General features: G+C 37.4%; 1 protein-coding gene across 3 annotated transcripts in view; it reads left to right on the forward strand.

Annotated features, from left to right (window-relative positions):
* LOC123682160 (protein singed) overlaps window positions 1-16,206 on the forward strand; it is a 35,922-nt gene extending 19,716 nt beyond the window's left edge. For all 3 annotated transcript variants that reach the window (XM_045620610.1, XM_045620609.1, XM_045620608.1), the window contains exons 4-8: window positions 26-206; window positions 1,554-1,787; window positions 13,305-13,461; window positions 13,543-13,841; window positions 15,175-16,206. In XM_045620610.1, coding sequence (XP_045476566.1) covers window positions 26-206; window positions 1,554-1,787; window positions 13,305-13,461; window positions 13,543-13,841; window positions 15,175-15,377 — 1,074 coding nt within the window. In that variant the 3' untranslated portion in view covers window positions 15,378-16,206. The remainder of the gene's footprint in view (window positions 1-25; window positions 207-1,553; window positions 1,788-13,304; window positions 13,462-13,542; window positions 13,842-15,174) is intronic.
* The last annotated feature ends 32 nt before the right edge of the window (window positions 16,207-16,238 follow it).

Below are 16,238 nucleotides of genomic sequence, written 5' to 3' on the forward strand. Positions count from 1 at the left end.
TCACGATCTCCCGTTTTTGTTGCAGATGAACTTGAGATCCGTTGGAAGGAAACGATTCGCTCACCTCTCAGAAAACCTCGACGAAATCCACGTCGACGCCAACATCCCCTGGGGAGAGGATACCCTCTTCACCCTGGAATTTAGGTTAGAGGAATCCGGCAAATACGCCATCCACACGTGCAATAACAAGTACCTCTCACTTTCTGGTAAGTAGGATTTTTTTCGTTTGAATTGTGTCGCTTTATGCGGATAAGGGGTAGAATAACATAAGCATAAGCTTGGAGTAACATCAGCGTGAGAGTTAACTGAACTTGTTCAATCTTGTAGACGCTGTAACAGAATCATTTAATTGAAAATAGGTGTTTTTTCATACTTAATAACGAGATAATCGCTTATGAAATGAAATAAATAATATAAGTATAAGATAAAATTAACAAAATAGTGATTTGATTTTTTTAAATTGAAATAAACTATGATCATTAAGGCCCGATGATCGTTTGTCATGAATTAGAATACAATAAGCACAGGCTTGGAATGACATAAGCATAAGATCGAAATAACATAAGCATAAGAGTCAACTGAACTTGTCTTTCTTGCTGACGCTGTGACAGAATCATTTCATTTTCATCACAAAGAATGAGATAATTCCTCATTAAATGCAATAAAATAACATAAGTATAAGATAAAATAAACGAAATTCTGAGCTTTTCTACATAGAAATAAAATATAATCATTATGGCCTGAGTTAGAATAAAATAAGCATAAATTGAAAATAACATAAGTCTTTAATGTACTTTCTTACAATGCAATAACAGAGTTGGTCGAAAATTGCTGTTTTCAATTATGCCAGATATTTCACAAAAGTCAAAATCGTGCAGTTGAATAACATAAGCATAAATTGAGAATAACATAAGACTGTACTTGGCTTTTTTTGCACTGCATTAATAGAGTCCATTGAAAATTGGCGCTCACTGCATCCTGTGTTATGCAATAGAGTAACACAGAGTTTACTGCTAATGTGAAATATCTTATTTCAATGAAAGTATACGTTTTCATTGCTTTACGACTTGATACTCTAGTGTGTCTCTCACTAAATACAAATTCAATTAAATAACATAAGCATGAATCAGAATAATATTAAACTTAATGTACTTCACACTATTCACTGAAAATTGGCACTCACTAGTGCCAGAATAATAATAAGCAAGAATAATGCAATATAATAACATAAGGCTTTACTGTAGTTGACGTGAAAAATCATACTCCCATGGAAGTATGTATACGTTTGCAATATTCTACGAGTTGATAATCCAGGGTATACGTCACTGAAGGCAAATTCGTGAAATAAAATAACATAAGCATGAATTGAGGATAACATAAGACTTCACTTATTCTTACAGTGAAATAACATATTCCAATACAAATTTGCATTTTCAACTCGAAAATCTATTGTGTGCCTTAGTAAAGCCAAATCAGGAAATACAATAACATAAGCAAAAATTTGGTAAACTTTTCCTGGAATATTTGCTTATACTCTCTCATTTCCCTCTCAGGTAAACTGATAGACTCTTGCACCCAAGACTGCCTTTTCTCTGCCGAATACCACAGCGGACAACTAGCCCTTAGGGATAGAACCGGTGCCTATTTGAGCCCTATTGGCTCCAAAGCCGTCCTAAAGACCCGCTCTAACACCGTCACCAAAGACGAACTCTTCAGCCTTGAGGACTCACTGCCACAGGCCAGCTTTGTAGCTGCTCTCAACGCCCGCTTCGTATCAGTTAAACAGGGTAAGTTTGAATTATCGATTGGGTAAGGGTGGAGGCTCGGATTTGTCGGAAGGTTTATCGGAGAGTGTATGGACGCCTTATTTCTCGCAAAATTGCCGAAAATGGAGCGTAGAGCTGCCGAAAGCGGCGTCTGTTTGTGGTGTGAAGGAGAACCTTCGACGTCACTCTGCTAAAGTCTGTTCTTCAGTTGTTTCATCGGCCATTCATCGATTCTGTGAAAACACACCTTGCTTTATGGTTTAATCGCTGCAAATTGAGGATAATGTCGATTTTTCAGTAGAAATTCTCGATCGTTCCTAGCTTTACGACTAACAAGAAAGATTAATGACATCCGTTATATTGCAAGAATGCTAACAGTGACTTCATCAGTCAATGGATAGTTAGATTCACTTTCTATGGGTCAAGAGAATTAGAGACATAACTTCAGTAATAATCCTGCAAAAGCTTCTGATTTATTTAATTCGTGTTTTTTAGACGTTTGGAATACATATTTGATTCGGAATTTTAATTTTCTCAATTTTAAATTGATTCTCGAATGATAAAATTATTGAAGCTATTGGAACGAAGTGAGCCGGCTGAAATGATCACGTGAGGAAAAATCGCTTTGCGATTTGTAATGTACATGAGAAAGCTGCGTGCAAAATGGGTGCCGCGTGAGCTCACAATCGATCAAAAGCAACAACGTGTTAATGATTCTGAGCAGTGTTTGAAGATGTTTAAGTGCAATAAACCTGGATTTTTGCGTCGATATATGACAATTGATGATACATGGCTCCATCATTTAACTCCGGAATCCAATCGACAGTCAGCTGAGTGGACTGCACACGATGAACCGAATCCAAAGCGAGGAAAAACACTACAGTCAGCTGCCAAGGTTATGGCATCAGTATTCTGGGAAACGCAAGATCATATTCACTGATTACCTCCAAAAGGGCCAGACCATCAACAGCGATTATTATATAGCGTTATTGGATCGTTTAAAGAATGAAATCGTTGAAATAGGCCCCATTTGATGACAAAAGGGTGCTGTTTCTTCAAGACAATTCGTCGTGTCACAAAACAATGAAAACAATGGCAATATTGCATGATTTGGCTTCGAATTGCTTCTGCATCCACCGTATTCGCCAGATCTGGCCCCCAGCAACTTTTTCCTGTTCTCAGACCTCAAAAGAATGCTAGCTGAAAAGAAATTCAGCGCCAATGAAGAAGTAATCGCCGAAACTGAGGCCTATTTTGAAGCGAAAGACAAATCGTACTACAAAAATGGTATCGATAAGTTGGAAGATCGCTATAATCGCTGTATCGCCCTCGAAGGCAACTATGTCGAATAATAAAATCGAATTTTGCCAAAAAAAAATGTGTTTCACTATGGTAGACCGTGGAATTGTCAATAGGCCTCTTATGTTGACGATTAGAGCAATCTGTTCACGAACCAATTCAAGAATAACCAAGAAGAATCAGACAAAGACATAAATAACGTTAGAACGCGATACTTCTTTCAGCTATCGCTTTCGCGAAAAGATTCTAACAGTAAAAACTAATCAATTAAAAAAACCGCAAGTGCACCTCTAGGTTGGTACCTTTCAAGGCGTCGTCAGCGAGGAGCAGGCCGAGCATAATGTGTAGAACAGCATTGCATATGGCTCTGAGCAATTAAATGCAACGTGGTCGGGCAACATCTGCAAAGCGACAGCAGCCGGAATGATTTTTGTCCCATGCCGGTCGAACTAGAAGAGCTTTATGTTCGGGACGATTTACATCTCAGAGGCCGGTAACGGAACGTAGCCGATTGAGTTTACCGCGAGAGACAGCTTGGATAAATTCTTCGGGAGAAACCGTTTGGCTCTAGTAACAGGCCGATTGAAAAGTACCCGGTCTTCAATAGTAAAACACATTTTTTTAGCAAAATTCGATTTTATTATTCAATATAGTTGCCTTCGAGGGCGATACAGCGATCTTCCAACTTTTCAATACCATTTTTGTAATACGATTTGTCTTTCGCTTCAAAATAGGCCTAAGCTTCGGCGATTACTTCATCATTGGAACTAAATTTCTTTCCAGCGAGCATTCTTTCGAGGTCTGAGAACAGGAAAAAGTCGCTGGGGGCTGAATACGGTGGATGCAGAAGCAATTCGAAGACAAATTCATGCAATTTTGCCATAGTTTTCATTGATTTGTGACACGGCGCATCGTCTTGATGAAACAGCACCTTTTTTTTCCTTCAAATGGGGCCGTTTTTTAACGATTTCATTCTCTAAACGATCCAATAATGCTGTATACTAATCGCTGTTGATGGTCTTGCCCTTTTGGAGGAAACCAATGAATGTTATACCATGCGCATCCCAGAATACTTATGCCATAACCTTGCCAGCAGACTGTTGTGCTTCTCCTCGCTTTGATTTCGGTTCATCATGTGCAGTCCACTCAGCTGACTGTCGATTGGTCTCTGGAGTGCAATGATGGAGCTATGTTTCATCCATTGTCACATTCAATTCAGGTTTAATGCACTTAAACAGCTCCAAACACTGCTCAGAATCATTAACACGTTCTTGCTTTTGATCGATTGTGAGCTCGCGCGTCGCCCATTTTACACACTGCTTTCTCATGTACAAATATTCGTGAACGATATGATGTACACGTTCAGATGATATCTTCACAATGTCTGCTATCTCGATCAACTTCAGTTTACGGTCATTCAAAATTATTTTGTGAACTTTTTTGATTTTTCGTCGGTGACAGCCTCTTTTGGGAGTCCACTGCGTTCGCCGTCTTTGGTGCTCATTTCACCCCGTTTAAACTTAGCATACCAATCAATGATAGTTGATTTTCCTGATGCAGACCCCGGAAACTCTTCATCAAACCAAGATTTTGCTTCAACTGTATTTTTCCCTTCAAAAAGCAATATTTTTTCAGCGCACGAAATTCTTTTTTTTTTTTTCATCTTTCTTCAATTAAAAAAGCAGCTACACTCACAACGCAATATCTCACAAACTAATGGTTGGACTGCTTTCAAATTGTGAGTTTTTACCCAAGTTATGGGTATTACTAAAATTGTCATGAAATAAGCTAACTAATGTTGCAATAATATGCTGGATGAGCCATTTGAAATGAGAAAGTAGTAGTCTGTTTCCGGTATAACCGGAAGTTGTAGAGGTCTGAAAATATTTTAGGGAGTCTCAGTTTGTCTCAAACCAAAATATGCAAATTTTCAGCACAAAATTATAATTAGTCTCCATAAACATCTAATAGGCTATCGCGGTGAATCACCCTGTATATATGAAGTTACGTTCACAGCTCGATTCAACTCCTTACTCGAAGTCGATGCTTTTATCGAAATTCTATCAGTTTTATCAATCTTTCAATTTTCCAATTGAAATATTGTCCTCTAGTAAACAGCCTGCACAGTATTTCTAAATTCGGTAAAGATTATTTCTCACACAGTCGATTAGTCAATTAGTTAACAAATCCGATTATCCTTGGATTTATCACAAGGCTACTTAAAAGACCTAAACGGATTTCTTATAATTGGAAGTTACGAAATCTATAAATAATATTAGATGTCATATTTTCACCGTTTGTTATGGAAATCTTACTAAAATATAACTGGAAAATATAGTTGTTCCAATAACTCTAAAAACAATACGTACAAGATAAATTCATCAACACCATAGAACATTCAAGCCAAATATCTAAAAAAAAAATTTGGGAAAGCACTGAGTGAAGTCAGGAGAGTTTTAAGCGCTATAGGTATATATTTAGCGCAATTAGCGCTCAATTCAAATCCTATTTTGTTTTTTCACCCCAAAAGTAATCACAAAGCTTCCTCTATCGACATTTCTACGTATTTAAAACCTAAACACATCCTCTAACAGCGTTGAATTCCAGTTGGGTACAGCTTGATATTCACCTAGTTGGTTGTCAACCTCATTCCTTGCTCAAGGTCACGGGCTCTCTGGTAATTCAATAGCCAGACTACAAGAGGTCCCGAGACTGCCAGGGACGTTGAACACTTGGGTGCACTCCGTTTCAAGACTTGCCGATACCATATGGTCGGACGTCAAGTTGCTGGAATATCCCCTACCGACTTAGAAGCATGTATTTATTTGTTCGGCTATAGACTAGAGAGAAAAGTGGGCATTGTTCTCGATTCCGTGGAGATACAGGGCGAGCCAACGACTTATATACACGTTCGAGAAGAGTATTGAGATCGTTTGGTTTCATTTTACAAATGATTTGACGTCCTTTCGGAGATATACTCATATATAACAGCGTATATAGCTCCGGACGTATATTATTACTGTATAGTCATAAGAAACATCTTGTATAAGAGGCGTTAATTCAATTCAAGTTTATTCAACGAAGAATTGCATAACACAGTGGCAGTATTTGATAATCATATTTACAAAAATGTAAAAACGCCAAATATAAACAATAGTTAACTAAAGTGAATTAGAAAAACACTTCAATAAGTGAAACTCTATCTTCAATTCGTATAAAGAATTGTAATTAAAAGAAAATTTGAACGCTATGAAAAACTGTGACAGCATTAAAAGTAAATCGCTGAAACATGGCTGATCTGAATCTAAGCAACATCTACATCTATATCTAACAGTAACATCATGCACATCACCCTGAAATATTAATTTATCCTGTAAATATAGAAACTGAGATAAGGCAAGCAATAGATAAACTAACACTGTCATCTGACACTTGAATAAACTAACAAGCCTTAACCAAGGGAGATCATTGATTTTATTAGACACCCTCTTGTATTTTGGTGGTCCAAATATAAACCTACCACACGAATTTTATATCTTTTTAAGTGCGTATTTATCCACGATAAATTATCCCAAATGTCAGATCGCGCAATATAGGTGGTCACAAGATAAGAACAACATATCGGTCCAGATTTTTAAAACTGTCCTAATCTTGACCTTACTATAAGAGAACCGTATCACTTCCATGCTTGAATAGCCCATTCTGCAGCTGTTTCAATTGAACTACCATATGGTAGATAATGTCATTATCATCGATATTCAGCGCTCAAACTCACTGGAGATTAGAGAAAGTAATGAGGAGATAAATTGATAGGCAACTTGACATTTCCTGTTGTTTCGAGAAGATTACTTTTTAGCTCGAGATGATAACTGTAAAGATAATTGCTGGATTTGTCGGGTTTTTATACCTCCGTAGAATAATTGTATTTGTGTGGAAGAAGCAAATCCTGCTCATCTCAAATTCGGTGTTGAATATTCAAAAACTTGTTTCATGGAACAGGTAGTTTTGCATAGACAATCTGATAGACTGACTAACAATAGGGCAGCTAGGTGATTGTCTTTGAATGTAAATTTTTGGTTTGAAAAGTGGGAAAAACGCTATTTTTATGGAAGAAACACTTTGCATGCAAAGCAATGACTTGGTAAGTGTTATTCATACTCTTCTCCTTCGAAATCAACAGTTAAAAGGTGGTACCAATGCTGACAATTAAGAAAAAACATCTTCAAATGCAAGAAAAATATTCTCTTTCACGAATACAATGCTCCTTCTTAAAAATCGATTCAAAGCATGGTCAAATTGAATGAATTGCGCTTCCAACTGCTTGAATACCCAGCTTATTATCCAGATCTGACCCCCATTGATTACTGGTTTTTGGCAGACACCAAAAGAATGCTCCAGGGAAGGAAATTTGACTTCAATGAAGAAGTGATTGCCGATTTTGAAGCCTATTTTTGAAGTGAAGACTAATATTTCTACAGAAAAGATATTTTATGGATTTGAAGTGCAAAACCCACAAGCGAAATAAAACCTTTGTAAGTTTTCACATGTTGATCGTAGATAAAAAAAATTATTTATGACATCTAAAGTAAGCTATTCATATATCTGGAGATAATGATGTAAATACAAAGGCATACTTTGATTCCGTCGTTTTTTTTCCGAAATGTGAGGCTTTATTGTAAAAAACTGGTTTTACATTTATGATTTAAAGTATTGTCCATCGCTGGCCACTACTTTCTCTCATCTTTCGGGCAGCGTACGAATCAGGCGTTGAAAAAACTAGTCTTCTTTTGAAGCGATCCACGAATCGATCCAATTTTTGAACAACTCATAATACACTACGCTGTGCTGATCCCATCAAATTCTGAGCATAATTTTGGAACCGTGAATATTCGGTTTGGCTCTCGACGTGGAAGCATGGCTGATATATCCCCATGATTTTCAGCGCTTGAGATTATCGTAATGACCCCATTTTTTGTCTTCAGTCACAATGTGATTCAGAAATCCCTGCCGTCTTTGCCTTGCAAGCAGCTGTTCAGTATCAAACAAACACCGTTCAATATCTATCGGCCTCAACTCGTACGGTAACCAATTTCCTTGTTTCTGAATCATTTCCATGACACTCAGGCGTTTCGAAATGGCTTTTTGCGTCACCCCCAATGATTCTGCTAATTCTTGTTGCGTTTGACACAAGTCTTGGTCAAGTATTGCCTCCAATTCTGCATCTTCGAAAACCTTCTCTCTTCCACCGCCATGCTGGTCTTCGACGTCAAAATCATCGTTCTTGAAGCGTTGAAACCACTCTCGGCGCGTTCTTTCACCAATAGCGACCTCTCCATAGGTATTTGAGAGCATTCGAAGAGCCTCAGCCGCAGATTTCTTCATATTAAATCAGAAAATTAAAACCTCCCGCAAATTACGAGAATTTTACTAGTAAGCTGACATGTTTAATCGAAAATAACTTTATGATGTAGACGCAAATCGACTAATATTTCGATGGCTTTATTTTTACAAATACCTTAGCTTATTGTATGACATTTACTATCTATTTATTTCGACTAACACTTACCGCTACAGCTATCTATTGCAAAACGGCTGAAGCAAAGTTGTAAAGCTAATGATAAAACAGCACAGGAATGGTTCAAAAATTTTAAAAAATCATTATTAGGTAGTGGTAACCGAACAATTTAACTAATTCTGCCTGGACTAGAATTCTTACATTACTTATGTCAGATTTATCGAATAGGGAATAAATTGAAGGGACTTGATGAATCACCCCATCCAAAATAACATCATGTAGTCTAAACCTTAGGAGGGTAAGTAAGTAAGAAAACTGACCAAATCCAATACGCCATCTATTGAGCTATTATCAAGGGGGAATCAAAAAAGGGCGACTTCAATTCCAGATACAGCATGAGGCAACTAAAAATCACGATTTCTCTGCCATGTAGCGATGCACTCAACGAAAACAAGAACGAAATTGGACAATTTCATTTCCTATAGCTGTGTGTAGTCCGGGCTTTACAAAAGTGAAATTGAATTTAAGCCCTTGGATGTTCCGGATGTGCGTTTAGCGGAAAGCGAATAGAGGGGGGGGTTACCGGTGGAAAGATGTGAGGGTTTTGCATCGGTTCAGCGGTCCCAAAAATGTTAATTGGACGAGTTGTAGGTTTGCTGGTTTTTCAGTCAGTTTTTTCGTTGTGGGTTCTGCTTTGAAGGTTTTGTCTCAATTCTCTTAAGGGGGTTAGAAATGACTGCATATTTTCAGCTTAAAAACCGTCATCAATATTTAACGCTCATATGATCTGCTCAGATGTCTGCAAACTTTTTTAATAATTTCAATGGGATTAGAATGAAGTGTTGTTCGATTTGAAATGATCCTAACAAGCCAATTGAAAAGTCCCCGGTCTACCATAGTGAAACACATTTTTTTTGGCAAAATTCGATTTTATTATTCAACATAGTTGCCTTCGAGGGCGATACAGCGATTATAGCGATCTTACAACTTTTCGATACCATTTTTGTAGTACGATTTGTCTTTCGCTTCAAAATAGGCCTCAGTTTCGGTGATTACTTCTTCATTGGAGCTGAATTTCTTTCCAGCGACCATTCTTTTGAGGCCTGAGAACAGGAAAAAGTCGCTGGGGGCCAGATCTGGTGAATACGGTGGATGCAGAAGCAAGTCGAAGCCCAATTCATGCAATTTTGCCATTATTTTCATTGATTTGTGGTACTGGGCATTGTCTTGATGAAACAGCACCTTTTTTCCTCGAATGGGACCGTTTTTTAACGATTTCATCCTTTAAACGATACAATAATGCTATAATATAATTGCTGTTGATGGTCTGGCTCTTTTGGAGGTAATCAATGAGTATTATATCTTGCGTATCCCAGAATACTGATGCTAGAACCTTGCCAGCTGACTGTTGTGTTTTCCTCGCTTTGGATTTGGTTCATCGTATCCATTCCACTCAGCTGACTGTCGATTGGACTCCGGAGTGAAATGATGGAGCCATTTTTCATCCACTGTCACATATCGACGCAAAAATTCAGGTTTATTGCACTTAAACAGCTTCAAACAGTGCTCAGAATCATCAACGCGTTGTTGCTTTTGATCGATTGTGAGCTCGCGCGGCACCCATTTTGCACACAGCTTTCTCATGTACTAATATTCGTGAATGATATGACGTACACGTTCAGATGTTATCTTCACAATGTGTGTTTTTTCGATTAACTCCACTTTACGTTCATTCAAAATTATTTTGTGAACTTTTTTGATTTTTTCGTCGGTGACAGCCTCTTTTGGGCGTCCACTGTGTTCGCCGTCTTCGGTGCTCATTTCACCACGTTCAAACTTAGCAATGATGATTTTCTGGTGCAGACCTCGGAAACTCTTCATCAAGCCAAGATTTTGCTTCACCTGTATTTTTCTCCCTTAAAAATGCAATATTTTATCAGCAAACGTAATTCTTTTTTTTTTTTCTTTTTTTTTTCAAATAACAAAAGCTATCTACACTCACAACGCAATATCTCACAAACTAATGGTCGGACTGCTGTCAAATTTTAACACGTATCATCTGAAGGTTGGTACTAACTAGAAATCATATGGATTTAATACTAGCCCCGCCATTTGTGCATCAGACCGGGGACTTCTCAATTGGTCTAATAGATGTTACCTAGGAACCTTTGAAGACGTAATGTTCTGACCTAGAGCTTCTATGATACAAGAATTACAATGCAGTTATGTTTGAAAAAAAAAGGTTGTGGTCTTTCGCATCACTCTGAGTTAAAAACCAATTTGTTGATACCTCCCAACTTTTTGGGTTCACTGGTATACCCCGCCAGCTCCACCGAAATGCAAGAGTGTGGGTGTTACTATGGCTCGCTGCAACAATCAGACCTTGTAGGGCGCACATATATCGATCCAGACAGATCAGGGTTAATGGAAATGCAAGGACTCCCATTCATAAAACCCTCCGCACGCCACTGTTTCCGCCCCCTCTTCGTACGAACGTGCCGACCAAGCGCGCAGCTACCAAAATACAGCCGACTGAAAACGAAAGTTAAAATAGAAAATAGGGGGTGTGGTATCTTAACACGAAGATCCTAGGGATAGGACTCACTATGTATATATTTATATGCTAGACGTAAAGTATTAGGGATGCTTTTTTTTTTTTTTGTTGGGGTGTTGCTATGAATATCGATTTATTAGGTTGGTATGTCTATTTTTGGCGGACGTCATTTTATTCATGACATTTTCACTATACCTATCTGAAAATATTATACATGGTGTTCCTGAATTTGAAGTAGGTTAAAGGGAATTGAGAGATTCCCAATTTCGAAAAATTTCAAGAAATAAAAATGTCTTATAAACATGTGCCCGCAAACGCTTTGTGTTGGAGAGTTTTTTTTTGTAGTCCTTCCAGTTTATCAAATCTTTATTAATATTCGCTACATTTTGCGTAAATAAGTACCAAAACTTATAATTAATTCATTAATCACAGCTTACTAACCGGATCTTTATAATAATTTGAATTTTCCTAAGGATTACTAGAGAATTTATTGAAATTTTTTCTCGAAATCGGTAGCAGAAACAACAAAATTACAAGAAATCAAAAAGTGTATTTATTACTGGACCTCAGAGTAGTAAACATAGAAAGAGGGAGCATATGTCATTTTCAGTAAGCAAATTCTGTCCCCAACATGAACTATCAAATTTGACATGAAGCGCGCGGAAATTAAAACATATCAGTGATACGATATTTCACTCAATTCGCGAGTTTCTCCACGAAGAACGCACTCTTATGTCCCATAGTGAATCAACGTTTCATATCAAATATATCAGAAATTCAGAAAACAAACTTCAAGCGCGCCAAACGACGTGAAACAACCGATGACACTAGGAGAGCAAAAGTTGCCAAACCTTGGATTTCAGCAAGTAGATATATAAAATAATAAAATATTCTGCTTATTATAAATTCGACAATTAGGAAAAATATCGGTTTCCAAATATTCAAATTTGCATATTTAATCGGGAATCACTCAAATATATATATATATTTCACTCAATATAATATACATTCATAACGATATAGTAAAATTGTGGATTTGAAAATATATCACAATCCAACAACATAATCTAACCATGTTGGGGACATGTAAAAATTGCGTATACTCCCTCTGTCTATGTATATTACTTTATGTACTGTACCAAAAATTTTTTTACATTTTTATAAACTACCAGTGGTCCACCAAAAAAGTTCTGGGTGAAAGAATTCCTGAAAAAATAGCACCCTGTGATTTGCATTCAAAATTAGCATATGACATGATAAAAACTTCATATTGGAATATCCATGCCAAATTTAAGTTAAATAACTTGCGAAGGAAGTTAATATGATAACAAATTTTTACTTCAACACCTTGTATCTTCAAAACAAAACCTCTGGGGAGGCATATTTTTAGGATTTTTGTTTTCTTAAAATGATTCATTTTCATTTGTACCACCAATTTAGAAGCAAGATACGTCCGTAGAAGTTTTCTCAATTCACTATACCATTTGACAATTGACACCCTGTATAAGATATTGAATGAATAATGGCCAAACCAAAGCGTTCCAAGAATCACTCGAGTTATGGTCTGACCAGGATATTGCCCTGGCAATCTGGTATACGCTCTGTAGACACAACATTCGAATCCTTTGTTGCCTTTGCACAAATAACAGTTCTGATTGAATATCAATTGCTTGTTGCATCGGTATGTTTGTCTGGACAAATTTCAATATTATCGGTGTAAAATCCAAGGTTTCCATTAATTTAGGAATTACCTAGAGTGAAGTACTTGCGTTAAATGAAAACATAATGACGAAAAAACCTGAAAAATGAGTTCCAGAAGCCAAAATGTATAATATATTCTGCAGCTATAATCAAGTAAACAATTTATAAACATGATCTAATCCAATCTCTTAATTGAAATACAATACGATATATCATACGTAAAAAATGCGTAGGATTCACAACACAACAATTTTACTTCCTTTCTACAACGTGTACAGAATCATTAACAGACACAGGAAACAAAGGTATGGTAACTCAAGTTGTGAGTATCATCATTTCAAAGTACGACGCACAAATAGGAATGAAAATCAACACCAAACAGGTTGATACATTACATCTCCCAACATACATCATTTTTTTTTCGATCGTGCCTTGAGTTTATATTGAATTTCTCACTGTTACGTTTCAGGTGTCGATGTCACCGCCAACCAAGATGAAATATCCGACCATGAAACCTTCCAACTGGAGTTCGATTGGACCACGAAGAGATGGTACATCAGAACCATGCAGGACAAGTATTGGACCCTTGAAGCTGGTGGTGGAATTCAAGCTGCTGGCGACAAAAGGTACAGTACAGATTTTGGTGACCACCATTGAGGTCTCATCATATGTGGACAGCTTAATAATTGATTAATCTTCCCTTAAAGGTCTTCAAACGCCCTCTTCGACCTTGCCTGGCAAGGTGATGGGTCTGTGGCCTTCAGGGCCAACAATGGCAGATATGTCATCACCAAAAGGTCAGGACATCTCTACGCCACTTCAGATGTGGTGGACGACAACTGCAAGTACTTCTTCTACCTAGTCAACAGACCCATTCTTGTACTTAAGTGTGAGCAAGGCTTCGTTGGTTACAAGTCTGCCAGCAACCCCAAGTTGGAATGCAACAAGGCCACATATGAGACCATTCAGGTCGAGAGAGCAGAGAAGGGAGTTATCTACTTCAAGGGTGAGTTTGATGTCTTTGTTAATTCTGGAATTGTGCTGGAGCTTGATTGGTGACTTCAGATGCTTTTGGTGTCCAAGAAGATCCAATTGGTGGTGTTGTTCTGGTGTATAGCACTCCATGTCTTGATGATCCACATCTTTCGGTAAAACTTTATGAAACTCTTTTGCAAGGAAGAGATGTCAAAATATACCTACTATAAATGAAAGATTTAGATGCCTATGCTCAATAGAAGACCGAAATTTATTCTTTACGCCTCTTGTTTCAATTTTTCCAGTTCCTTCTATATCTAGTTGCTTGCGAGGTAACTTAACTTCTCTCATATGGGGTTTCTGCTAGACTCTGCGGTGATTTTTGTGGCCAGAACTGCAACTTTGCTTTCGCAACTGGTTATTCAATAATGATTCAAAGTATTGTCCATCGCTGGCCACTACTTTCTCCCATCTTTCGGGCAGCGTACGAATCCCGCGTTGAAAAAACTGGTCATCTTTTGAAGCGATCCACGAATCGATCCCATTTTTACTTCTTCATATGACAGTGCTGGTCAGCCAGGTCGTGTGTCATTGATCGAAACAAGTGATAGTCCGAGGGAGAAACGTCTGGAGAATACGGCGAGTGGGGTAGGACTTCCCATTTCAACGTTGTAAATATGTCTTGACCACATTGTCATGCTGTAAAATCACTTTATCATGTCTCCCGTTGTATTGCGGCCGTTTGTTTTTCAATGCTCGGCTCAAACGCATTATTTGCGTTCATAACAATCACCTGTGATTGATTAAGTCGGTTTTAACAACTCGTAATACACTACGCCGAGCTTTTCCCACCAAATACTAAGCATGACCTTGGAACCGTGAATATATAATATATTTTCTACGCTTGGGATTATCGTAATGAACCCATTTTTCGTATCCAGTCACAATGCTATGCAGAAATCCCTTCCGTCTTTGCCTTGCAAGCAGCTCAAACAAACGCCATTCAACATTTCTCGGCTTCAACTGGCACGGCACCCAATTTCCTTGTTTCTGAATCATTTCCATGACTTTCAGGCGTTTTGAAATGGCTTTTTGCGTCACCCCCAATGATCCTGCCAATTCTTCTTGCGTTTGACACGAGTCTTGATCAAGTAATGCCTCCAATTCTGCATCTTCAAAAATCTTCTTTCTCCCACCGACATGCTTCTTCGACGTCAAAATCACCGTTCTTGAAGCGTTGAAACCACGTTCTTTCACTAATATCGGCCTCACCATAGGTATTTGAGAGCATTCGATGAGCCTCAGCCGCAGAAAGCATGTCATTCCTAAAAATTTATTATTGAATTTCAAATTTGGTTTTCCAGGACAAAACAACAAATATTGGCACGCTGACAGCGAAGGTGTTGTCGCAGATTCTGACACACCAGAAGGCTTCTACTTGGAACTTCGCGAACCAACCAGACTAGCTATAAAGAACACCAGCGGAAGTTACTTAACCGCCAGCAAAAACGGTTGTTTCCGCCTAGGAGATACCTCAATCGAAAATTCAACAATGTGGGAATATTAGGTACTCTCTCTTTAATTATTAAGTTTTTTATTATTGTGCATTTATAGATTTTTGATATATTGAAGATTGAATTGTGAATTATATTTATTTAAATGTATTTATTTATTGCAACTCTTCGATTTTGTGATTGTTTTCGATATTTCACTCGCAGCAGGTTCGAATTGTTCATTTCCATATATAGTTGGTGTAATTTTTTTTTTGTAGTAATTATCGATATACTGAACGCTCATTGTATTATAGATAGATGATATCTGGTATTGTTATGAATGGTTGCATTACCTTCAAGGGTATGAAAGTGTATGTAAACTGCCAAAAAACTGAACCCGAGCATATTTTCTATAATTTTTACAACCTAACCAAATATTCGAAATTTAATATTAAGCCTCTTATACATTATACTTATATATTTTACAAGTATATACATATATTTGTATTTTAGCTATTAAGCAAGGGATGCGATTGGCTGCAATCGATGTTTTTTCTACTGTTACTGGAAGGCGAATGGATTTTTTCTCATCGCCTATATATTTAGTGTATCGGAATGTTATATTCTGGCATTCCATTTTGAATGTAAATATTCCTGGACAGTAACTAGTATTTCGACAGTTTTGTTAGTTTTATAATCATATATAGGCCAGATGTAATGCATTTACAAGTACTTATGGAAATTGGAAAACATGTCTGTATTTTCTGAATTTTCGATCACATATCCCCTATCCAGTTGTTGGCATAGTTTTTCATTTTTATATGGATTAGCTATTACTGATCAAAGTTATTTATTGCTATATTATTTCCTATGTGTAGCTTTGTGAATAAAAAGACGATAAAATGAGAGCGTTTCATTCAATACCTTGAAAAAAT

The sequence above is a fragment of the Harmonia axyridis genome, chromosome 6, assembly GCF_914767665.1.
Source record: "Harmonia axyridis chromosome 6, icHarAxyr1.1, whole genome shotgun sequence".
Lineage (NCBI taxonomy): Eukaryota > Metazoa > Arthropoda > Insecta > Coleoptera > Coccinellidae > Harmonia > Harmonia axyridis.